Source organism: Mobula birostris, chromosome 21, assembly GCF_030028105.1.
Source record: "Mobula birostris isolate sMobBir1 chromosome 21, sMobBir1.hap1, whole genome shotgun sequence".
NCBI lineage: Eukaryota > Metazoa > Chordata > Chondrichthyes > Myliobatiformes > Myliobatidae > Mobula > Mobula birostris.
Window position 1 is genome coordinate 13,343,485 of NC_092390.1, and position 26,248 is coordinate 13,369,732.

General features: G+C 39.6%; 1 protein-coding gene across 6 annotated transcripts in view; it reads right to left on the minus strand.

Annotated features, from left to right (window-relative positions):
* The window catches only part of LOC140185599 (uncharacterized), a 116,442-nt gene that overhangs the window by 37,655 nt on the left and 52,539 nt on the right, over positions 1–26,248 (minus strand). Inside the window, exon 1 of one of the 6 annotated variants that reach the window (XM_072238994.1) lies at positions 13,247–13,305. The exons of 4 other annotated variants lie outside the window; for them this stretch is intronic. In XM_072238994.1, the coding sequence (XP_072095095.1) occupies positions 13,247–13,290 (44 nt within the window). In that variant the 5' untranslated portion in view covers positions 13,291–13,305. Of the gene's footprint in view, positions 1–12,999; positions 13,020–13,246; positions 13,306–26,248 lie in introns of those variants that run through there. One more of the 6 variants, XM_072238996.1, reaches the window with a different exon arrangement.

Consider the following 26,248-nt stretch of genomic DNA (forward strand, 5'->3'; position numbering starts at 1 on the left):
TTGCTCAGGTGTGCTTTGCTGCTTGCTGGAGTTTGGCTGATCCACAAACGAGTCCCAGGAATCATGTCCTCCAGCAATCAAATTCACAACCCCTTTCCTGTGCCACAAATTCTGCTTCGGAAGGATCACTCTGAGTTTCCTGTGAAGTGCATTTTCAATCTGTGAATTCATGAGCAAAGGGCTGCATGTATACTGATTAGTGGCATTGGTTCCACAAGTGAGATCCATTCCTCGAACCTGCGGTATCTTCAAATCTACAGAAGCTGAGCGGGCCTGATCTTTCTTTGCATCATGTTTTGTCTGAACCAATCCTCTCTGAAATGCAACTTGATGTGAAGAAAGTTCCTTGGCATTGGTGCACATATCATCTCCCCTGAAAGCGGCATTGTTGAGATTGAATTCATAATGTGGTTTGGCCCAAGGGGCCTCTCTGGCTAGAACTAAGTGCTGAGCACGGTGCTGAGATGTTGCTCCAAGGTTGGACGTGGGAGATGCCTCATTCCTGTTTATAGTTTCCTCACCCTTTTGGGCTGACGGAGTCAGTGGTATTTTTAGAATAACAGAAGATCCATAACCATCCTGTGTCACGGTCTGAAAGCTTCTCAGCGACTTTGGAAAGGCCCCTTCAATACTTTGCGATTCGCTGTCCGAATGTTGCTGGCCGATTCTCCCTGGACGCCTAGGATTGGATGGAAGGAAACTCAGGTGAGCAGGAGTCGCACAGGCAGGAAGGGATGGATGGGGTCACTCCTTTATTAGAAGAGCTTGCTTGGGTAACATCACTATGAATCTATAGACGTTAATAACCTCATCTTCTGCATCAAATTTTATTTTTATTTAAATGGTTAGAAAATATTCACCAACATTCCAAAATAACTTAAAATGAAGGGCAAAATCAAAGGCTCCCTGAAGATACAAAATGACTATAGTTGTAAGGGCAGTCAACATTTTATAAGTACATTTCTGGTGAATGGACAATTATTCTATAAACAAAGGCTTACTTAGCACTCATCACTCTACAAAGGTGACATTACTTATAAACAAGTAATAAGAGTCAGCCAAATGATGCAGATTCACCAATACCACAATATAAATTATTGCACTAATTTTTCAATAATTACATCAATTTAAAACTATTTTGATTAATCTAATTGGAAAGTTACCAATAATTTATTTGTGCTTGCGGAAATGACTTTCCTACTTTCCATAACTCTCTTCACAGATCTTGGAAAAGGGAATACATGCAAGGCCAAAGGGAAATATCAGAGGGACAGGACTATATACTACACAAATCTTTCAAGTGATTGGCCAAATGATCAATATGTTGTAAAAATCGTAAGGTTTCAAATCAGTCCATTCCATTCTCATCCACAAAAGTGCACTTTCTATTGAAAATCACTGTATAGGTACAAGGAGTAGAAACTTGCTTGTAATTTTTCTTCCTAGTCAACTATAGCAGACTTATGTCCACTCAGCTATGATCATATTAATTGGCACATACATGGAGTTAACCTAGCACTTCACTTGTCTACGTGGCCTGGATATTTAGTGCATTAGTCAAATGAGATATTTAGGAATATGATATTGTTTTATATTGACTACATTAATAGAATGATACCCATAGCAGACCATTTGCCAACCTCACTGGCATCAACTTTTTCCAAAGAGCTATCCAATTTGTCCCAATCCCTGCCGCCACGTACTGACTCAAAAATACCTATCCAATATTGTCTTAAAAGTTACTAAAGTTATTTGCTGAAACAACCCTTTCAAGGCAATGCATTTCAGATAGCTCTGGGGCCTGTACTCACTGGAGTTGAGAAGAATGAAGGTGGGGGGGGGGGTGGAATCTTACTGAAACCTATCGAATATTGAAAAGGCCTAGATAGAGTAAACGTGGAGAGGATGTCACCTATAGTTAGGGAGTTTAGGACCAGAGGGCACAGCCTCAGAATAGAAGAGCATACAACAGATTTGGAAGATTTTCTTCAGACAGATGGTGGTGAATCTGTGGAATTCATAAGCCACAGACAGTGGTGCAAGACAAGTCATTAGGTACATTTAAGGTGGAGGTTGATAAGTTCTTAATTTGTCAGGGCATCAATGGTTACGGGGAGAAAGCAGGAGAAATGGGTTGAAAGGGATAATAAATCAGTCATGATCAACTGGAGGAGCAGAGTCCGTGGACCAAATGGCCTAATTTTGCTCTGACGTTTTATGAACTTATAATCACCTGCTACATAAAAAGATCCTTTCTTGTCCAACTCTTTCCAAAGTACTTTAAATCTGCATCCTTTGGTTTCTAACCCTCATGCCATTAGGAGTATTTTCATCCTCACCGACTCCAGCAAAATCTTTCACAGCCAAATGTAACATCTCAAATTACAGATCATTTATCAAATGTTTACTTACCTGATCTGGCTGGCATATTATTCAAAACCACAATTTGTGATACTTTTACACTTTACAGAATTTGAAAATGGATCACAATCAGATTAATGTATGAATATTAAAAAAAATTGAAATAAATATTAATAGTGAAACTTGCAAGTATAGAGTTAATAATAATGCATTTGGTCACAACCAAATTTGTGGTAAAGTCTATATACAGCAAGTGTACAGTGAAGATAATAAAGGGAGAAGATCCCTACCAGATTCTTAAAGTCAAAATATTATCTTGATCTGAAAGTATATTAGTATTTATTTATTGTCTCTGACCCAAATCCTGGAATCTTCCACCTAACAATACTACGGACTCCCTTCACCAGAAGAATTGCAGTGATTTAATATCACCACCACCTCAAGAGCAATGATACCCTCACTCTCAAAAAGAATAATGATACATACAGATTCAAGAAAGGATTAGATATATTGGGAAGATGACCCTACTATGTAACAGCTGCCTGAGGGCAGAGATAATTTAGTATAGACACCTTACTGCCTTTGACCAAGGTGACTTTGATAAATGTAGAACAGAAATTTTACTTTGACTTCACACTGCTGACAGATATATACTGATGACTTCAGCCAATCCAGTCTTGAGGAATAATTAATGAGATAATTAGAGTATTATACACTACCTCTAGTTTGTTACAGGAAAGTGTCTTATATTTCACTAATAATAGTTAAATTGATAGGCCAAATCCAAAACTATCAATAAACAGGTTACTCTTTCTGATCATGGATTAAGACCATAAGACAAAGGAGCAGAATTGGATTGACTTTGCTTCTTACACCCTTCACAGACACAAGGAGCAAAAATCTTTACGTTATGTAACCATCTAAATGTGCAATCATAGTAATTTATAATAAATAGAGCAGTCAGTGTAATAGAGAACACTCAAATCAGTGTGAGTTCATCAGTCTGATGGCCTGATGGAAGAAGCTATTGGTCCTGGCTTTAATGCTGCGCTACTGCTTCCTGGATGGTAGCAGCTGGAATAGATTGTGGTTGGGATGGCTTGGGTCCCCAATGATCCTACGGGCACTTTTTACACATCTGTCCTTGTAAATGTCCTGAATCATGGGCCATTCAGCTATAAAGTCTGCTCTGCCCATTTCATTATGGTCGATGACCCCCCCCCCCCGCCCAACCCCATTCTCCTGCCTTCTCTCAATAACCTTACCTATCGACTTCCACTTTAAATATACCCAAATATACCCAATAACTTGGCCACCACAGCCATCTGTAACAATGAATTCCACATTTGCACATCCCTTTGGCTAAAAAAAAATTCCTCTTCATCTGTTCTAAAATAACAGATTCCAGCTAAACACTACCCAGTATGCAGTACACATTCATTCCCATTAACGATACCAATACCAGCATTTCCATCCAGCCCAGTTTAAGCTTTTCTTTTGCCAGTGTTTCCCATAAGATTCAAATGTCCCATTGTTTTTACAGCTTGATGGATTACTTGAAATTACATTGTCCTGGTTGCTATCCCAAAATATCATATGCAAGCCTGACTTTAACTCAATTTAAAATTACTGTCTGGGCCTCTGTTTCAATTCTCCTTCGTAGAGCTTCCTACATCTTCCTGGAGATTTTGAAAACTCCCCTCAAGACTAAAGCCAAAGTCCTCCCTCTTTATCTGATAAGTTCCATAACATGAAGGAACAACTCCACAGCTCTTGTACCTTGGTAACTTAAAAGGGGAGATTACACAACATGATGTAGCCCAAACATTTAATGCTTTTGATTTTTTTGTTAGTTTCAAATTATTTCTCTTGTTCTATCTAGTCCAGTGCTCTAAAGTACCTTTCGATGACTAATCAGACACTGAGCAAAGACAATTATGTTCTGCAAGTCTCCTGTGGCTGGATTCATGAATGAACCTGTGAGAGTCCATAGATTCTTTATACTGTTCATGGAGGCGCTGGCTGTTCTACTCCCACTCGCTTGATACAATTCTATCTTGATTAATTTAGAATCAAAAACCTATTGTAAGTTAGTTTTAACTAGATAAGAGGAGTGAACCAGTTTTCCTGCTGAGCCTTAAAAAGGGAAAGACTTAAAGTAAAACAAAAGCAATAAAAAGGTTTTCAATGAAAAATAGTCCCTTAATTTTAATTCTGTTTTGAAATTCTATGTATATTAGCTAGTTTCCATAAAAATTCACAAGAGATCACAACACATTACACTCAGTGATCGACTAATCCAAAACTTAGAAAGTACTCTTTCTGCTGCAGTTTTATATTATGCAATCTTTGCCAATCAAAGCTGGGCACAGAGGCACAAACTAATGAAGATTAGAATTTCAGAAAGATCAATACCAAAACTATTTCAAACAATAATACAAGAAACTGCACATTTTATAGTAAAATTCAGAACAGCAAGGCAAGGCATCACCAAGCACTCAGTTCACTTGATGCACTTTGATAAATAAACAGAAAATGAAACCCTGCAATGATCTAGCAAACAACCTGTTTTGTTCAAAATCAAAACCATGTAAACTAGGAAATTCATTATAGACCTCCAGGCATAACAATTTGTGTCACTGAATGGAAATGCATTTCTGTCAAGTCTAATGCGTTAGTGAAAGTATTAATCAACTATTGTTTATTTTGTACTATTCTTTCAGTAAAACATTCTCCAAGTCAATAGAAGCTACTAGATGTTTTCTTCGAGACCAGTTCTCCAGAGAAATCCGCAAGGCAAGGCAAGAGGATGATTCTCACTGTTCAAACATATCTTCAGCCTAGGCATCAACAATGGGAACGTAAATGCCTGTCATAACTTGGAGTCAACAATCCCACACTCAGTTGCCCACATGGCCTGTGAGGAACTTTCACTTCCAGCAGACTCAAGTCTTTTCTTATGTACAAATTAGCCAGACAACTAAGTTCTTCCACGACTCTAAATTTCAACCACAACTTGTGATAACAGCATAACAAAAGATATTACTTCTGATGCTAGTATAAATGATAGCTGCTAGTGTTACTGACACAGAAAATAAACAAGAAAAGCTTGCAATACCACAGTAGCTCAGTAAATTGACATGCCAGTCTAATTGATAGTACTGTGGGAATCCTTGGTTAAGAGGGGTTCTTCAATGCTATGCAGTGATTAAACTGGAGAAGGTCAAATGGATACAATGCTGAGAGGTGGGTGGCAGGTGGGGGAGGTACTAACTGATAGTAAATATTTGTCTGAAAACATCAAATAATAGAACCACAGAGAAAATCTGCAGATGCTGGAAATCAAAGTAATACACACAAAATGCTGGAGGAACTCAGCTGGCCAGGCAGCATGTATAGCAGTAAAAAAAGAGTAATCAGTCGATGTTTTGGGCCGAGACCCTTCACCATGACTCATTAGCTTGTATAGTGGCACCTTGTTTTCCCTTACAGGCCCTTGTTCAAGGTCCTCTGAATTGAGTGGATTGCCCACTTTCCAGGTCCAATATGTAAAAGAAATTGAAATACTAAATTCTAGCATAGACACTGAAAAAAGTTGGGCAACGTTGTCTGTTATTGTAACTTAGATAGCTTGCATATTAAAGCAGAAATTTTAATTTAATGACTCTACCTCCTCTGGAACTCTAGATTTTGGTGGAAACCTGATGTTATGTATTACTGGTCATTATTCCCCAACGAAGTCAGTAGAGAACATTACAAGAACTGTAAAGACAAAAATCCAGCAGATTCCAACTGATGAACAAGCTTATGGTTACTCTACAGGAACTAACACAAGTTACTCAATGGTTTACTAACCAAGTATACATGAGAACTTGCGCTTCCCTACTTTCATGTGGAGCTCTGTCAGTCATGCTGTAGAATCTCAATGTCATCTTTTGGTAGCCAAGTTGGACTTGCCCAGGGAGCAGGAGCACAATGAACATTTACATTTAAATCCACTGCAGGAGGTTGATTAAAAAAAAGGCAGCACTTCGCAGCAGTTTTTGGAGTTGAACTGTGCATAATCAGGAAATGGGATTCAATAGAAAGGACGAATAAAAATAAAGCAGGTGCAAGTGGACAATGTACAGTGCCTATAAAAAGTATTCACCCCCCCCTTGGATGTCTTCATGTTTTATTGCTTTACAACATTGGATCACAGTGGATTTAATTTGCTTTTATGACACTGTTCAAAACCAAGACTATCATGTCAAAGTGAAAACAGATCTCTACAAAGTGATCCAAGTTAATTACAAGTATAAAACAATAATTGATGCATAAGTAATCACCCCCTTCAATATGACACACCAAATTACCACTGGAACCACCAATTGGTTTTAGAAATCACATAATTAGTTAAAGGGAGATCTGCTTTTGGAGAGCTGTGAACAGTCAAGATGTTTCCATTGATAGTAGTAAAAATACACCTGTATGTGGAAAGTCCAACTGCTGGTAAGTCAGTATCCTGGCAAAAACTACATCATGAAGACAAAAGAACATTCCTAGTTACTCCATGAAAATGTTATTGAAAAGCACAAGTCAGGAGGAGATGGTTACAAGAAAATGCCCAAGTCAGTGAATATCCCTTGGAGTACAGTCACAGTAAGTCAATCAAAAAAATGGAAAGAATATGGCACAGCTGTAAATCTGCCTAGAACAGGCTGTCCTCAAAAACTGCAAGACCATGCAAGAAGGGGACTAGTGAGGGAGGCCATATCTTCTAGGGAAGATACAACTTGACAAAAGGGGCAGGTTACATATGAACCCAAAGGGGACCAATATCTTTGTGAGCAGGTTTGCTAGAGCAGTTTGGGAGGGTTTAAACGAATATGGCTGAGGGGGTGGAAACCGGAGTGACAAGGCTGAGGATGGGCAGTTGGTTTACAAACAGAGGTAGTGTGCAGTGAGACTGCTAGCAGGGAGAGACAGATAATAGGGCAAAATTGCAGTCAACAGAATGAATTGCAATATAAAAATGTAGACAAAAAAATCCACAAGACGAAAGATGTTATATTTGAATGCACACAGTATACAGAATAAGGTAGATGAACTTGTAGCACAGTTACAGATTGGCATGTATGATGTTGTAGGCATCACTGAATCGTGGCTGAAAGAAGATTATAGCTGGGAGCTTCATGTCGAAGGATATACATTGTATTGAAAGGGCAGGCAGGAAGGCAGAGGGGATGCCGTGGCTATGTTGGTAATAAATGAACTCAAATAATGAGGGATGGCATAGGATCAGATGGTGTAGAATTGTGAGTAGAGCTAAGGACTACAAGGATAAAAAGACCCTGATGGGAGTTGTATACAGATTCTCAAATAGTAGTAAAGGTATGGTCTACAAATTACAATGGGAGATAGAAATGCATGTCAAAAGGTCAATATTAGAATAGTCATGGGGGATTTCAATATGCAGGTAGATTGGGGAAAATCAGATTGATGCTGGATCCCGAGAGGGGGAAATCCCTAGAATGCCTATGAGATGACTTTTTAGAGCAGCTCATTGTTAAGCCCACTAGGGGATCAGGCATTCTGGATTGGGTGCTGTGCAATGAACCAGAATTGATTAGAGAGCTTAAGGTAAAGGAACCCTTAGGAGATGTGATTATAATTTGATTGGATTCACCCTGCAATTTGAGGAGAAGTTAAAGTCAAGATGTATCAGTATTACAGTGGAGTAAAATTACAGAAACATGAGAGAGAAACTAGCAAAATTGATTGGAATAGGACACTAGTGGGATGATGACAAGAGCAGCAATGGCTGGAGTTTCTGGGGGCAATTCAAAAGGTGCGGAATACATCCCAAAGAAGTATTCTTCAGGCAGGATGACACAATTGTGGCTGACAAGAGAAGTCAAAGCCAACATAAAAACCAAAAAGAGAGGGCATATAATAGAGCAAAAATTAGTGGGAAGTTAGAGGATTGGGAAGCTTTTAAAAACCAACAGAAGGCAACTAAAAAAGCCATCGAGGGGAAGATGGAATACAAAAGCAATTTGGTTAATAATATTACAGAGGAAATCAAAAGTTTCTTCAGGTACATAAAGTGTAAAAGAGAGGTGAGTAGATATCAGATCACTGGAAAACGATGCTGGAGAGGTAGTAATGGGGACAAGGAAATGGCAGACAAACTAAGTAAGTATTTTCCACCAGTCTTCATTGTGGAAGACACCAGCAATACGCCACAAGTTTGACAGTGTCGGGGTCAAAAGTGTGAGAAGATGCCATTATTAGGGAAAAAGAAGGTTCTTGGGAAACTGTGAAAGGTCTGAAGCTTGACAAGTCACCCAGATCAGATGATATACACCCCAGAATCCTGAAAGAGGTGATTTAAGAGATTCTGGAGGCATTAGAAATGATCTTTCAAGAATCAATTGATTCTGGCATAGTTCCAGAAGACTGGAACATTGCAAATGTCACTCCACATTTCAAGGGAAGGAGGTAGAAGAAAGGAAATTTTAGGCCAGTTAGTCTGACCTCAAGGTTGGGAAGATGTTGGAGTTAATTGTTAAGGATGTGGTTTCAGGGTACTTGGAAGCACATAATAAAATTGGCCATAATCAGTATGGTTTTCTTAAGGAAATATCTTGCCTGACAAATCCTGTTGGAATCCTTTGAAGGAATAACAAGCGGGAAAGACAAAGGAGAATTGGTGGATGCTGTGTACTTGGGATTTTCGGAAGGCCTTTGACAAGGTGCCACACATGAGCCTGCTTAACAAGTTACGAGCCCATGGTATTAAACGAAAGATACTAACATGAATAGAGCATTGGCTAAAAGGCAAAGAGTGGGAATATAAGGAGCTTTTTCTGGTTGGCTGCTGGTGAAAAGTGGTGTTCCACAGGGGTTTGTGTTGGGACTGCTTCTTTTTATGTTATATGTCAATGATTTGGATGACAGAATTGATGGCTTTATAGCAAAGTTTGCAGATGATATGATGATAGGTGGAGGGGCAGGTAGTTTTGAGGAAGCAGAAAAGGTAGAGAAGGACTTAGATTAGGAAAATGGATAAAGAAGAGGCAGATGGAATACAATGTTTGGAAGCGTATGGTCATACGCTTTGGAAGAAGAAATGAAAGCAGACTATTTTCTAAATGGAGATAAATTTCAAAAATCTGAGGTGCAAAGGGACTTGGGAGTCCTTAAAGGTTAATTTACAGGTCAAGTCGGTGGTGAGGAAGGCAAGTGCAATGTTAGCATTCATTACTTCGAGAGAACTAGAATATAAAAGCAAAGATGCAAGTTGAGGTTTTATAAAGCACCAGTGAGGCCTCACAGAGTACTGAGAGCAGTTTTGGGCCCCCTATCTTATATAGGATGTGCTGACATTGGAGAAGGTTCAAAGGAAGTTAATGAAAATTATTCCAGGATTGAAAGGCTTGTCATATGAGGAACGTTTGATGGCTCTGGGTCTGTACTCACTGGAATTCAGAAGAATGAGGGGTGATCTCATTGAAACTTGTTAAATGTTGAAGGACCTTGATAGGGTGGATGTGGAGAAAATATTTCCTGTAGTGGAGGAGTCGAAGACCAGAGGATACAGCCTCAGAATAGAGGGGATCCTTTTAGAACAGAGCGAGGAAGAATTTTTTTTAACCATAGAGCGGTGAATCTGTGGAATTTGTTGCCAGAAGTGGCTGTGGAGGCCAAGTCAATGGGTATATTTAAGGTAGAGGTTGATAGATTCTTGATTAGTCAGGGCATGAAGGGATATGGGGAGAAGGCAGGAGATTGGGGCTGAGAGGGAAAATGGGTCAGCCATGATAAAATGGCAAAGCAGACTTGACGGACCAAATGGCCTAATTCTGCTCCTATATCTTATTGTCTTATGTCTGAGAATGATGCTGTTTTTGCTATGAATATAAAGCTATAAATATTCTCAAGACCACAGAAAACAGTGCAAAGAGCAAAAAAAAAATGAAAGAACAGATTAAAATGGTTGAGAAACTTTAGGGATTGGACAGTGCTCAAAGGCCATACAAATTGGCTTCAATTGTTCGAATATCAAAAAGGTTAAGTTATTTATATTTACAACAGTTATTTATATTAACAAGCACATCACAAGTGGGAGTTCTAAATGAACAATGATCCACTGGATTGAGACCAATAAATTTAGAAATAGATGAGTGGCAGTTGATATTTAATTAGTCTGAGAAGCATGCGGTAATTTTAACTACCAGTGCCTACCACTCAGATTCTCGTGCTGCACATAATAGCCACAAATACTTGAGTTTAGGAACCCAAGGAAAACTTTGTGATTGGTATCAGTTTCCAACTGAAGGCTATTATTCATGTGGTTAGATAGTGTGACATCAGTGCAAGGTTTTTATTTGAATCCTACTAATTTGAATGTGTTCTCATTGTAACACAAGAGGCCAGTCATTTACAGACTTTTTAATTGCAAATAATACGGTTCAATACAATGACATTCAAATATTTTACCAGCAACACCACATCCAGCCAGCTGGATATTAAGCAGAGAAATGTAATGAATTAATTACTGCAAATCCCAAAGAAGTGTCTTGGCACAAAAGGTTGACTGCTTACTCATTTCCATAAGAAGCTGCCTGACCTGCTGAGTTCCTCCAATATTTTGAGTGTGTGTTGCTCTGGATTTTCTGCATCTGCAGAATCTCTAGTGTTAGTAATTTTGTGTCAATCTACTGATGTTTGGAAGCAATGTAAATAGGAGAGCAAAATATTGCAGGCAAGCTAACTCAACGAACAGCCTAAGTGCTGGTATCCTACTTTCTCATGCTGCTACTGGAACAATACTTCTGCTCCAGAATAAACATTTCCAACTATGATGCAGTCGGGGGGGGGGGGGGGGGGGGAGAGATTGTGGTGGTTGATGGTAGTGCTGTCGTGGAACGGAAGTAAATCACGCTTAATCTGAAAGGCTTTAAATACGTTTTCACTGTAATCATTATTACCACCCTATTTACTCATGGTATCAAGATAATTAGATCTGTAACTGTGTTCTGTAACTGTGTTCTTCCCTACAGAGATGTGGAAGCTTTTAGGCACATCAAGACTTTATAAATTCTACTAAAATTAAAAAAAACTGTTCTAATAGGTCACACGAACAGGAAAGAAAACAAGGAAACCACACCCATCTTTCTCACTTGCTTTGTTTTAAATAAAGTCACAACCATAGCAAAGCTGGCAAATTGCTTTCCACCAAGATACCAGACATACATTTGCACTAGCATTCTTATTTTTTGTTTCAAACATTCAGTGACCATTTGAATTTATATCATCAAATTGAATTTCCTATACTTCAACAAGTGATTTAGACGGATGTATATCTGAACTTATGGAGGTGATTTTAATCTAGTTCACCTTGCTGGAGATGTATGGAATTGGGAGGAGTGTCAATTTCACATTCTACTCAATTATTACTGACTTCTTATTTTAATGAACAAAATAAAGGGGAATGTAAAACAAACATTGTATCCAGTACAGTCGCTTCCCAACAGATAATCCTCATTAACAGTTCAATCTGTAAATTTGCCAGGCGATGACAGAATTCACAGTACAAGCACATAGACTTGGACAGTACAAGCATGACAGTGCCTCTACTTCCTTAGGAGTTTAGAGAAAACTTTTACAAACTTCATCATGGCCTGGTATGGAAACACCAATGACTTTGAATGGAAATTCCTACAAGAGGTAGTGGATTCAGACCAGTACATCACAGGTAAAGCCCTCCTAATCATTGAGCACATCTGCATGAAATGCTGTCATAGGAAAGCAGAATCAAAGATCCTCACCATCCAGGCCATGCTCTCTTCTTGCTGCTATCATCAGGTAGAAGGTAGCAGAGCTTCAGAACTCGTACCACTAGGTACAAGAATAGTTACTTTGTCTCAGCCATCAGGCTCTTGAAGAAAAGGGGATAACTACACATCTATTGAGATGTTTCCACAACCAATTATGTCACTTTAAGGACTCTTTATCTAGTTATTTCATGCTCTCATTACTTACTGCTATTTATTTATCTTTGCAGTTTGTTGTCTCCTACGCTCTACTTGATCTTTCATTGATACTGTTATAGTTATTTTTCTATAGAGTTGCAGAGTAAGTCCGCAGGAAAAGAACCTCAGGGTTGTATGTGGCGACATACATGTAACTCTGATAATACAATACACTTTGAACTTTTGACTTGTCTCTTGCAAGATTTATTCCTATAATTTGAATTAAAAAATACACACATCTTCCAGGAAAGGCAAGATGCGAGCATAATCTAATGCACTGTTGTACTGATAAAATCTCTTAACCATTTCAAATGAAGTCAGTGCATGTTTGTGCAAAGCTACAGTATAGGAAAAGGATGACTTCACTGGATTAAAATTTGAAAAGCTGTGCTACTTACAGTGCAAAATTTTACATAGTTTTAAAGTATATTTTAAAAAGCTATTATATCTACACAAAGTATTTCTCCAACCTACATTTCCCACTTCAATTGCTCACAGAAAATCTACAAAGAACGCATTTTACCATACTTGGGTTTCACAAAATAGTGCTCCAAGTTCAGTTTGTCATGCTAAAAGCCCAGGATGCTGCCTTGAAGTCCAGTGATATAACAGTTCTTACCTGGTTTATACTTCTGCGTTAACTAGACGCCGTAACCTACCCAAGTGGTCTAAGCGCGTTGTGAGCATTGATGTGTCTGACGCTGGGCAATTCGCGTACGTCACGCATGCGCACTCACCTGCCCGCGCAAGGCTTCATGGTCATGGTAGTCTCGGGGATCATCTTTTTTCGTGCAAATGTGTCCTCCATAATTTCGGAGGTCTGTAAAGCTTTATGGAAAGTATTGCAGCCAAAGTTCCTTCCTTACCCTTCAGACGCCCAATGGGAAGCTATTGCAGCGTAGGATGACATGCGATGCTACCAAGCGGACCAATCACAGCTGCTGCAGTCTGCGTTGCCGCGACGCGCGGTTACATTAGGGAATTGTGCGCATCGCAGCAACGCAAGCCCTCGCGAAGGGTTCCGCGTCGGCCTTGCGTAGGGTTTGCGGCGACGCGCACAACTCCCAAAATGTAACCGCGCGTCGCGGCAACGCAGACCGTAAGAACGGTGATTGGTCCGCTTGGTAGCATCGCATGCCATCCTACGCTGTAATAGCTTCCCAGTTAACGCAGAAGTATAAACCAGGCTTTAAATCAGCCTTTAGAGCAGCCGGGGAAAACTTCATCTTGGGTATCAGGAGGGCAAAGGATGCCTATGCGCAACAAATTCAGAAACATTACTGACTATGCAAGGAAAAACAGCATTGACTGCACCAATGACACCTTACTCTCTGACACTCTAAACAACTTTTATGCACGCTTCGTGCCATAACACCGGCCACAGAAGCTACCCACCTCCCAGGTGAGTAGCCACTCTCTAACAGCAGCAGACGTGAGAAGGACTCTACAGAGAGTCAACCCCCATAAGGCAGCTGGACCATACAACATACCAAATTGAGATGTTCTTCATGGACATCTTCAACACATCACTTAACCAAGCTGCTGTCCCCACATGCTTCAAATCAACCACTGTCATCCCTGTACCAAACACCACTGCCCGGTGGCACTAGTGCCAATCAACATGCAGTACTTTGAATAGCTGATAACAGCACATATCAAAAACTCAATTCCTGCCACATTGGACACTTGAGGGAATGACCACAGGGGTTTTAACATAGAAACATAGAAAATAGGTACAAGAGTTGGCCATTCGGCCCTTTGAGCCTGCACTGCCATTTATTATGATCATGGCTGATCATCCAATTCAGAACCCTGCACCAGCCTTCCCTCCATACCCCCTGATCCCCGTAGCCACAGGGGCCATATCTAACTCCCTCTTAAATATAGCCAATGAACTGGCCTCAACTGTTTCCTGTGGCAGAGAATTCCACAGATTCACCACTCTCTGTGTGAAGAAGTTTTTCCTCATCTCGGTCCTAAAAGGCTTTCCCTCTATCCTCAAACTGTGGCCCCTCGTTCTGGACTTCCCCAACATCGGGAACAATCTTCCTGCATCTAGCCTGTCCAATCCCTTTAGGATCTTATACGTTTCAATCAGATCCCCCCTCAATCTTCTAAATTCCAACGAGTACAAGCCCAGTTCATCCAGTCTTTCTTCATATGAAAGTCCTGCCATCCCAGGAATCAATCTGGTGAACCTTCTCTGTACTCCCTCTATGGCAAGGATGTCTTTCCTCAGATTAGGGGACCAAAACTGCACACAACACTCCAGGTGTGGTCTCACCAAGGCCTTGTACAACTGCAGTAGTACCTCCCTGCTCCTGTACTCAAATCCTCTCGCTATAAATACCAGCATACCATTCGCCTTTTTCACCGCCTGCTGTACCTGCATGCCCACTTTCAATGACTGGTGTATAATGACACCCAGGTCTCGTTGCACTTCCCCTTTTCCTAATCGGCCACCATTCAGATAATAATCTGTTTTCCTAATTTTGCCACCAAAGTGGATAACTTCACATTTATCCACATTAAATTGCATCTGCCATGAATTTGCCCACTCACCCAACCTATCCAAGTCACCCTGCATCCTCTTAGCATCCTCCTCACAGCTAACACTGCCACCCAGCTTCGTGTCATCCGCAAACTTGGAGATGCTGCATTTAATTCCCTCATCCAAGTCATTAATATATATTGTAAACAACTGGGGTCCCAGCACTGAGCCTTGCGGTACCCCACTAGTCACCGCCTGCCATTCTGAAAAGGTCCCGTTTATTCCCACTCTTTGCTTCCTGTCTGCTAACCAACTCTCTATCCACATCAATACCATACCCCCAATACCATGTGCTTTAAGTTTGCACACTAATCTCCTGTGTGGGACCTTGTCAAAAGCCTTTTGAAAATCCAAATATACCACATCCACTGGTTCTCCCCTATCCACTCTACTAGTTACATCCTCAAAAAATTCTATGAGATTTGTCAGACATGATTTTCCTTTCACAAATCCATGCTGACTTTGTCCGATCATTTCACCGCTTTCCAAATGTGCTGTTATCACATCTTTGATAACTGACTCCAGCAGTTTTCCCACCACCGACGTGGGAAAATTATCACTAATGCATCCACTATTTCTTGGGCTACTTCCTTAAGCACTCTAGGATGCAGACCATCTGGCCCTGGGGATTTATCTGCCTTCAATCCCTTCAATTTACCTAACACCACTTCCCTACTAACATGTATTTCGCTCAGTTCCTCCATCTCACTGGACCCTCTGTCCCCTACTATTTCTGGAAGATTATTTATGTCCTCCTTAGTGAAGACAGAACCAAAGTAGTTATTCAATTGGTCTGCCATGTCCTTGCTCCCCATAATCAATTCACCTGTTTCTGTCTGTAGGGGACCTACATTTGTCTTTACCAGTCTTTTCCTTTTTACATATCTATAAAAGCTTTTACAGTCAGTTTTTATGTTCCCTGCCAGTTTTCTCTCATAATCTTTTTTCCCCTTCCTAATTAAGCCCTTTGCCCTCCTCTGCTGAACTCTGAATTTCTCCCAGTCCTCAGGTGAGCCAATTTTTCTGGCTAATTTGTATGCTTCTTCTTTGGAATTGATACTATCCCTAATTTCTCTTGTCAGCCACGGGTGCACTACCTTCCTTGATTTATTCTTTTGCCAAACTGGGATGAACAATTGTTGTAGTTCATCCATGCAATCCTTAAATGCTTGCCATTGCATATCCACCGTCAATCCTTTAAGTGTCATTTGCCAGTCTATCTTAGCTAATTCACATCTCATACCTTCAAAGTTACCCCTCTTTAAGTTCAGAACCTTTGTTTCTGAATTAACTATGTCACTCTCCATCTTAATGAAGAATTCCACCATATTATGGTCACTCTTACCCAAGGGGCCTCTCACGACAAGATTGCTAATCAACTCTTCCTCATTGCTCAAAACCCAGTCTAGAATAGCCTGCTCTCTAGTTGGTTCCTCGACATGTTGGTTCAAAAAACCATCCTGCATACATTCTAAGAAATCCTCTTCCTCAGCACCTTTACCAATTTGGTTCACCCAAACTACATGTAGATTGAAGTCACCCATTATAACTGCTGTTCCTTTATTGCACACATTTCTAATTTTCTGTTTAATACAATCTCCGACCTCACTACTACCGTTAGGTGGCCTGGACACAACTCCCACCAGCGTTTTCTGTCCCTTAGTGTTACGCAGCTCTACCCATATCGATTCCACATCTTCCCGGCTTATGTCCTTCCTTTCTATTGCGTTAATCTCATCTTTAACCAGCAACGCCACCCCACCTCCTTTTCTTTCATGTCTATCCCTCCTGAATATTGAATATCCCTGAACGTTGAGCTCCCATCCTTGGTCACCCTGGAGCCATGTCTCTGTGATTCCAACTATATCATAATCATAAATCATTTCTACTGTAACTACCCATTTGTCCCATTCCTTCTCATGACAGTCACACAGCTACTTGTCCCCTGCATCTTAGGGGTGACTACTTCCCTGTAACTCTGGAATGACACCAAACACCCACAAAGCTCTCCTTTTAAATGCTCACCAACACAACAGTTTTACAACAGATGCCACAGCATTTGTCATGCGGGGAGTATACCCCTCAACAATGATGTGGTAAGGTGAACAACTGGAGTGCCACGTAGGTGGCCATAAGTACGGATATGTACGACTATAATGGGAACGTATGTAAAGGATGGAAAGTTATTGAATGGTGTATTGTATATAATTATATTTTTGAATAAAGTATATTTTGAAATTTAAAAAATGTCATGCTATGGCCCTGACACACCTAGAAAACAAGGACAACTCATGTCAGAATGCTATTTCTGGATTACAGTTCGGCATTCAACACTATTGTCCCACAGACCTTGGTAAGCAATCTCCTACTCCTCGGTCTAAATACACCACTGTGCAACTGGGTGTTGGACTTCCTGATGAACAGACTTCAGATAGGCAGGATGCACAACTGCTCCTCCCTTTTCATCATTCTTGATGCAGGTGACACCCCCCCCCCCCCCAAGGTTGTGTGTTGAGCCCTGAGCCCATTGCTGTACACTCTGCTCACAGATGGCTGCACAGCCAAACACACGGGTAATCGCATCGTCAAGTTCATTGATGACACAACAGGTGGCTGGGCTCATCACTAACAATAATGAGTGCCTACAGAGAGGAGGTGAAAGAGCTTGAGGACTAGTGTCAGGCAAATAACCAGTTTTGACATCATTCTGGTTCCCAATCAGTGGTAGGAGCAATGCAGAGAGGAGGTTTCTCACAGCTTGGCGGCGCTCATTTAAAAGGAGAGCTTTGAGGGCGTTTGGTGTCATTCCAGAGTTACGGGGAAGTAGTCACCCCTAAGATGCAGGGGACAGGTAGCTGTGTGACTGTCATGAGAAGGAATGGGACGAATGGGTAGTTACAGCAGAGAAATCCCTGTGGCAATTCCCTAAATAATAAATATACTGTTATAGATACTGTGTGGTGGATGACCTCCCAGGGGAACACAAGGGAGGCCAGGTTACTGGCACTGAACATGGACCTGTGGTGCAGAAGGGAAAGAGGGAGAAGAGAGGCGTGGTAGTGATAGGGGACTCAATAGTCAGAGGAACAGACAGGAGATTCTGTGGATGTGAACAGGACACCCGAATGATATGTTGCCTCCCAGGTCCCAGGGTCAGGGACTTCTTGGATCGCGTCCACAGCATTTTGGAGGCGGAGGAGCAGCCAGATGTCTTGACACATATTGGTACCAATGCCATAGGAAGGAAAAGCAAAGAGGGACTGGAGAGGGAATTTGAAGAGCTAGGCAGAAAGCGAGAAGCAGGATCTCCAGGGTAGGAATTTTGGATTGCTACCTATGCCACGCACCAGTGAGTGGAGGAAAAAAAAAGATGACTTGGCAGTTAAATGTCTGGCTGAGAAGCTGGTGCAGTGGGTGGAGCTTCAGATTCTTCTATCATTGGGATCTCTTCTGGGGGAAGGCATGACTAGTACCAAATGGATGGGTTACACCCAAACCCGAGGGGGCCAATATTCTCATAGGCAGGTTTGTTGGGGAGGGTTTAAACTAATTTGGCAGGGGGACGAGAACCGGAGTTAAGGGACTCAGGATAGGATGGATGATAAAAAAGCAAAGATAGCATGCAGTCAGACTGTTAGTAAGGGCAGGCACATGATAGAACAAAATTGCAAGCCAGTAGGGTGAGTACCAGTGCATTAGGAATGCAGAACCAAAAGGTGTAACAAATACGTACTCAAAGTGTTATATCTCAATGCACAGGGTATAAGAAATAAGGTGGATGATCTTATTGCACTTTTACAGATAGTCAGGTATAATGTTGTGACCATCACTGAATGGTGGCTGAAAGATGGTTGTAGTTGGGAGCCGCATGTCCAAGGTTACACATTGTATCAGAGGGATAGGAAGGTAAGCAGAGGGGGAGACATGGTTCTGCTGGTAAAGAATGGTATCAAATCATTAGAAAGGCCTGATATAGAATCGGAAGATGTTGAATCCTTGTGGGTTGAGTTGAGAAACTGCAAGAGTAAAAGGACCCTACTGGCAGTTATATACAGGCCTCCAGACAGTAGCTGGGATGTGGAACACAGAATATAACAGGAAAATAGATAACGTGCGTCAAAAAGGCAGTGTTACAATAGTCATGGGAGATCCTAACATGCAAGTAGATTGGGAAAAAAAAATCAGGCTGGTAATGGATTTCAAGAGAGTAAGTTTGTTGAATGCCTATGAGATTGCTTTTAAGAGCAGCTTGTCATTGAGCCTACTAGGAAATCAGCTATACTGGATTAGGGGGTGATTAGGGAGCTTCAGATAAAGGAACCCTTAGGAGGCAGTGATCACAATGTGATTGAGTTCAACTTGAAATTAGATAGGGAGTAATGAAATCTGACAGCAGTATTTCAGTGGAGCAAAGGAAATTACAGTGGTACGAGAGAGGAGCTGGCTGGGAAAAACAAAGAAGGTATAGGATAGATGTATTCCAAAAACAAAGAAATACTCAATGGCAAAAACTACAACTGTGGCTGACAATGGAAGTCAAAGCTAATGTAAAAACAAAAGAGGGCGAAGTCATGGGATGACGTGGGATTGAGATGTGTAAATCCAGCTCTCCCGTAAAAAATCAGCAAAGTACCGTTTAAGCAAAGAAAAGTTAATAAATAGTTTTTGAAAACTACTTATAAACTAGTCAAGACTGTTTTACGATATGCCTCGTAAACAGAAGCAGAAGAAGACTGCCGTTTTGATGACACCGCAAGATGGGGGAAAAAAAAAAGGGCCTACTCCAGCGATGGAACCTTGGGCTCAGGATGGATCTCCTTCTGATGAGACACATTTTATCTCTGGCGTTGAAGAACAGGGGGGAGTTAGATATGGCCCTTGTGGCTACGGGGGTCAGGGGGTATGGAGGGAAGGCTGGTGCAGGGTTCTGAGTTGGATGATCAGCCATGATCATAATAAATGGCGGTGCAGGCTCGAAGGGCCGAATGGCCTACTCCTGCACCTATTTTCTATGTTTCTATGTAATCACGGCGGCAGCGGTCCCTGGGTAGAAGAAGCGGGAATTGCGCATGCGTAAAGAAGTAGGCATGCGCAAATCGGTACAAGTCGAACTACAGGAACCGACTGCCACTGAAAGTAAACACAAAATACTCTGCAGAGGCTGGGGTCAAAGCAACACTCACAACACGCTGGAGGAACTGAGCAGGTTAGGCAGCGTCCGTGGAAACGATCAGTCAACGTTTCGGGCCGGAATCCTTCATCAGGACTGAAGAGGGAAGGGGCAGAGGCCCTATAAAGAAGGTGGGGGGAGGGTGGGAAGGAGAAGGCTGGTAGGTTCCAGCTGAAAAACCAGTAAGGGGAAAGATAAAGGGGTGGGAGAGGGGAAGCAGGGAGGTGATAGGCAGGAAAGGTGAAGAAGGAATAGGGGAAAACACAATGGGTAGTAGAAGGAGGTGGAACCATGAGGGAGGTGATAGGCAGCTGGGGGAGGGGGCAGAGTGACATAGGGATAGAGGAAGGGAGGGGGAGGGAATTACCGGAAGTTGGAGAATTCAATGTTCATACCAAGGGGCTGGAGACTACCCAGACGGTATATGAAGTGTTGCTCCTCCAACCTGAGTTTAGCCTCATCATGGCAGTAGAGGAGGCCATGTATGGACGTATCTGAATGGGAGTGGGAAGCAGAGTAGAAGTGGGTGGCTACTGGGAGATCCTGTCTGTTGTGACGGATGGAGTGGAGGTGCTCGATGAAGCGGTCCCCCAATCTGCGTCGGGTTTCACCGATGCAATAGATGCAACAGACTCACAAGTGAAGTGTTGCCTCACTTGGAAGGACTGTTTGGGGCCCTGAATGGTGGCAAGAGAGGAGGTGTAGGGACAGGTGTAGCACTTGCGCTTACAGGGATAAGTGCCAGGTGGGAGATCCGTGGGGAGGGACGTGTGGACCAGGAAGTCGCGGAGGGACCGATCCCTGGGGAAATTTTTTTATTACGGGGGAGCTGGAAGAAATACTGACCAATCGCTACGGGATTCATTTGTGCAATTATGGCGACAGCCATGACCCACAAAACGGAGGGGGGTAATGTTGTGGTTTTTTTCACTCACAACATTAGCAGGGGGGTATTTTGTTATTTTTCTTTTTATATTTTATCTTTTATTTCTTTCTTTTTGCCTGGATGATTGTGGGGGGGGGGACACATAGCAACATGGTGAAGTTTAAAGAGACTCCCCAAGGAACTATGAGAGTTGAGATGTTAAGTAATGTTTTAGATTGTAGTAATTTTGTTAAGAATAATGACTAACTTATTGAATTTTTTGAGTTTTAATGTTAATAGGCTTAACGACCGGTGAAAAGAAAAAGAATTTTAACACATTAAGAAAATGAAGGTAGATATAGCCATCTTGCAGGAAACACACTTAACAGAAACAGAACATCAGAAACTAAAGAGAGACTGGGTGGAAAGTGTTGTTGCAGCTTCACTTAATTCAAAAGTGAGGGAAGTAGCAATTTTGATCAATAAAACATTACCAATTAGAATACAAAATGTAATAACTGATTCTGCGGGGAGATATGTGATTATACACTGCCAACTTTTTTCTAAATTTTGGACTCATGAATATTTATGCACCAAATGAAAATGATGCAGCATTTATACAAGAAGCCTTTTTGAATTTGGTTGATGCACATGATAAAATATTAATAGGTGGAGACTTTTAACTTTTGTCTAGACCCAGTCTGAGATAGATCAAGAAAAGGCTGTTACAAAATCGAAAGTAGTAAAACTAACCTTATCATTGATGAAAGATTTAAATTTGATTGATATATGGAGAAGAATTAACCCCAAAGAAAGAGACTATTCATTCTATTCTAATAGACATAAAACTTACTCAAGGATAGATTTTTTTCTATTATCAATGAATATTCAAGACAGAGTGAAAAGTATGGAATATAAAGCGAGAATATTGTCAGATCATTCTCCTTTATTAATGACAATAATAATGACGGATAAGGAAGAAGCAACTTATAGACGGAAATTTAATTCAATATTATTAAAACGTCAAGATTTTTGTGATTTTATGAAAAAACAGATCCAATTTTTTTTGGATACAAACTCTCATTTAGTTGATGATAAATTTCTATTATGGGATGCAATGAAAGCATATTTGAGGGGTCAGCTAATAAGTTATACATCTAAAATTAAGAAGGAATATATGGTAGAACTAGACCAATTGGAAAAAGAGATTACAAAATTAGAAAAAGAATCTCAAAGACCTATGATAGGAGAAAAACGAAGACAACTTGTTAATAAGAAGTTACAATATAATATGCTTCAGACATATCGAACAGAAAAAGCAATCATGAGAACTAAGCAAAGGTATTATGAGTTAGGTGAGATATCACACAAAATTCTTGCTTGGCAGTTGAAAACAGAACAGGCTTCCAAAACGATAAATGCAATTAGAACAAGTGCAAATAAAATTACTTATAAACCTTTAGAAATAAATGAAACCTTTAAAAGTTTCTACTCTGAATTATATCAACTGGAATCACAAAATGATGTTAATGAGATAGAAAGATTTTTTTAAAATCACAAATAACTCTTCCGAAATTGAATTCGGAAGAACAGAAGGGATTAGATATGCCTTTTACAGTAAAAGAGGTTGGAGAAGCTTTAGGATCACTTCAAGGTAATAAACCTCCAGGAGAGGGTGGTTTTCCGCCTGAATTTTATAAAAAGTTTAAAGATTTATTAATTTCTCCTTTTATGGAGTTAATACGTCAAGCAGAAAAAACACATAAACTTCCAGAATCTTTCTCGACAGTGATTGTAATAGTATTGCCAAAAAAAGATAGAGATCCTTTAAAACCAGCATCATATAGGCCTATTTCTTTTTTGAACACAGATTATAAAATAATAGCAAAAATTTTATCTAGTAGATTATCTAAATATTTACCAAAATTAATACATATGGATCAAACAGGATTTATTAAAAATAGACAATTGGCAGATAATGTAACTCGGCTACTTAGTATAATTCATTTGGCACAAAAAAGGGAGGAAATGAGTATGGTAGTAGCCTTGGATGCAGAAAAAGCATTTGATAGATTGGAATGGGATTTTTTATGTAAAGTATTAGAAAAATATGGAAAATACAAAATAATCTGCAGATGCTGGGGTCAAAGCAACACTCACAACACGCTGGAGGAACTCAGCAGGTCAACACGCTGGAGGAACTCACAGTGCTGACGAAGGGTTCCGGCCTGAAACGTCGACAGATCTTTTCCACGGATGCTGCCCGACCTGCTGAGCTCCTCCAGAGTGTTGTGAGAAAAATATGGGTTAGGTGTACCTCTTATAAACTGGATTAAAACCTTAAACACTAATCGTAACGCTAAAGTAATGACAAATAGTCAAATTTCAACACTATTCCAATTAAAAAGGTCAACTAGACAAGGTTGTCCATTATCACCTGCTTTATTTCTATTGGCAATAGAACCATTAGCAGAATTAATTAGAACTGATTCAGATATTTAGGATTTTAGAGTTAATCAGGAAGAATATAAATTTATTTGCTGATGATGTTTTGATTTATTTAACAAACCCATTGCATTCGTTACGTAAACTATCTTCTTGATTGGAAGAATATGGGAAAGTATCAGGGTATAAAATAAATTTGGATAAAAGTGAAATCTTACCTCTTACTAAAGGAGACTATAGTCAATGTCGATTAGCAACCCAATTTAGATGGCCGATAAATGGTATAAAGTATTTAGGAATAAGACTTGATAATGATATAAAGAATTTATATAAACTTAATTATTCACCACTATCGAAAAAAATTCAAGATGATCTTGACAAATGGATGATATTACCAATAACATTAGTGGGTAGAGTCAATGCTGTAAAAAAGAATATATTTCCTAGATTACAGTATTTATTTCAAACACTATCAATACAATTGCCACAGAAATTTTTTCAAGAGTTAAATAAATGTGTGAGGAAATTTCTTTGGAAAGGTAAGATGTCAAGAATATTGTTGGAAAAATTGACATGGAAATTTGAGTTAGGGGGGATTGCAACTTCCAAATTTTAAGAACTATTATAAAGCAAATCAACTTAGATTTATTGCATCTTTCTTTGACGAACAAAAACCGGCATGGATTAAAATAGAACTAGATAAGATAGGAGAAAATACAGCTGAAGATTTTATATATAAATGGGAATCTAAATGGCTACGGGAAAAGAAAGAATCTCCTATATTAAAACATTTGATTGATCTATGGAATAAGATAAACGTTGATGATGAAATAAAGAAATCTTTATTAGCAAGGAGACCTTTGATTCAAAACAGACTTATTCCTTTTACAATGGATAATCAACTTTTACATAATTGGTACCAAAAAGGGATTAGATGTATAGGAGACTGTTATGAAGAAGGTATATTGATGTCATTTGAACAATTAAAGAATAAATATAAAACATCAAATAACACTTTCTTTTGTTACCTTCAATTAAGGGCTTATTTAAGAGACAAACTGGGTCAAACAATGTTTTTGCCGAAACCTAATGAAATTGAAATTTTAATTCAAAAAGGAAAAATTTAAAAATTTATTTCTTTTATATATAATCTGATTCAAAAACAGACGCTTAAACAAGGAATCCACAAGTCAAGACAAAAATGGGAAACGGACTTGAGTATTAATATTGATGAAACAAATTAGTCAAGACTATGTCTTGACAGCATGACAAATACAATAAATGTTCCACTCAGATTAGTACAATATAATTTTTTACACCAATTATATATTACACTGCAAAAAATAAATAGATTAAATTCAAACTTATCTGATCAATGTTTTTGGTGTAATCAAGAAATTGGTACTTTTTTACATTCTACTTGGTCCTGTTCCAAAATTCAACCTTTTTGGATAAATTTAAGAGTTTTATTGGAACAAATTACTGGAACTCAAATTCCACATAACCCTATATTATTTTTATTAGGTGACATTGAAGGGATAAAATCGAAACTTAAATTGAATAAATACCAGAAAGAATTTATAAAAATTGCTTTGGCAGTAGCCAAGAAGGCTATTGCAGTTACTTAGAAATCGGATTCGTATTTAAGTATGGATCGTTGGAATAGTGAAATTTTTAGCTGTATTCCACTTGAAAAAATTACTTATAATTTAAGAGATAAATATGATACATTTTTGAATATTTGGCGCCCTTATTTACAAAAGATAGGTTGGCATATATAGGTGCTCCGATGATAAAGATGTTGGTCCTTTAGGGAAAGAAACAAATATATTAAATTTATTTTGAATCCCATGAAGCATGTGGAGACCTTCCAATATCCAGGCAGTCTTTCTTTCTTTTTTTTTCTTTTAGGTAGGGGTATGTAACTAAGTTTGAAAATTCAATAAAAAAATTATATTAAAAAAAACAAAGCAAAAATTAGTAGGAAGATAGAGGTTTGGGAAGCTTTTAAAAACCTACAGAAAGCAAATTAAAGAATCTTTAGGAAGGAAAAGATGAAATATGAAACCAAGCTAGCAAACGATATCAAGGTGGATAGAAAAAGCTTTTTTCAAGTATATAAGAAAAATTAAAAAAGATGAAAGTGGATATAGGACCGCTAGAAAATGAGGCCAGAGAAATAATAATAGGGCAAAGAGATGGCAGATGAACTAAATGAGTATTTTGGATCAACCTTCATTGTGGAAAACACTTGCCAGGTGTTGAAGGGTGTGAGGGAAGAGCAGTTACTATTACAAGAGAGAAGGTGCTCAAAAAGCTGAAAGACCCAAAGATGAGCAAGTCACCCGGACCAGATGAACTGCACCCTAGGGTTCTGAACAAGGTGGCAGTAGAGATTGTGGAGGCATTAGTAATGACCTTTCAAGAATCATTGGATTCTAACCTGGTTTCGGAGGACTGGAAAATTGCAAGTATCACTCCACTCTTTAAGAAAGGAGGAAGATGGGAAGATGTTAGAATCAATTGTTAAGGATGAGCTTATGGAGTACATGGTGACACAGGACATGATAGGACAAAGTCAGTACAGTTTTCTTAAGGCAAAATCTTGCCTGACAAACCTTTTGGAATTTTTTGAGGAGATTACAAGTAATATAGATAAAGGGGATGCAGTGGATGTTGTATATTTGGATTTTCAGAAGGCTTTTGACAAGGTGCCACATGAGGCTGCTTACCAAGTTGAGAATCCATAATATTACAGAAAAGTTACTAACATGATTACAGCATTGGCTGATTGGCAGGAGGCAGCGAGTAGGAATGAAAGGATCCTTTATTGGTAG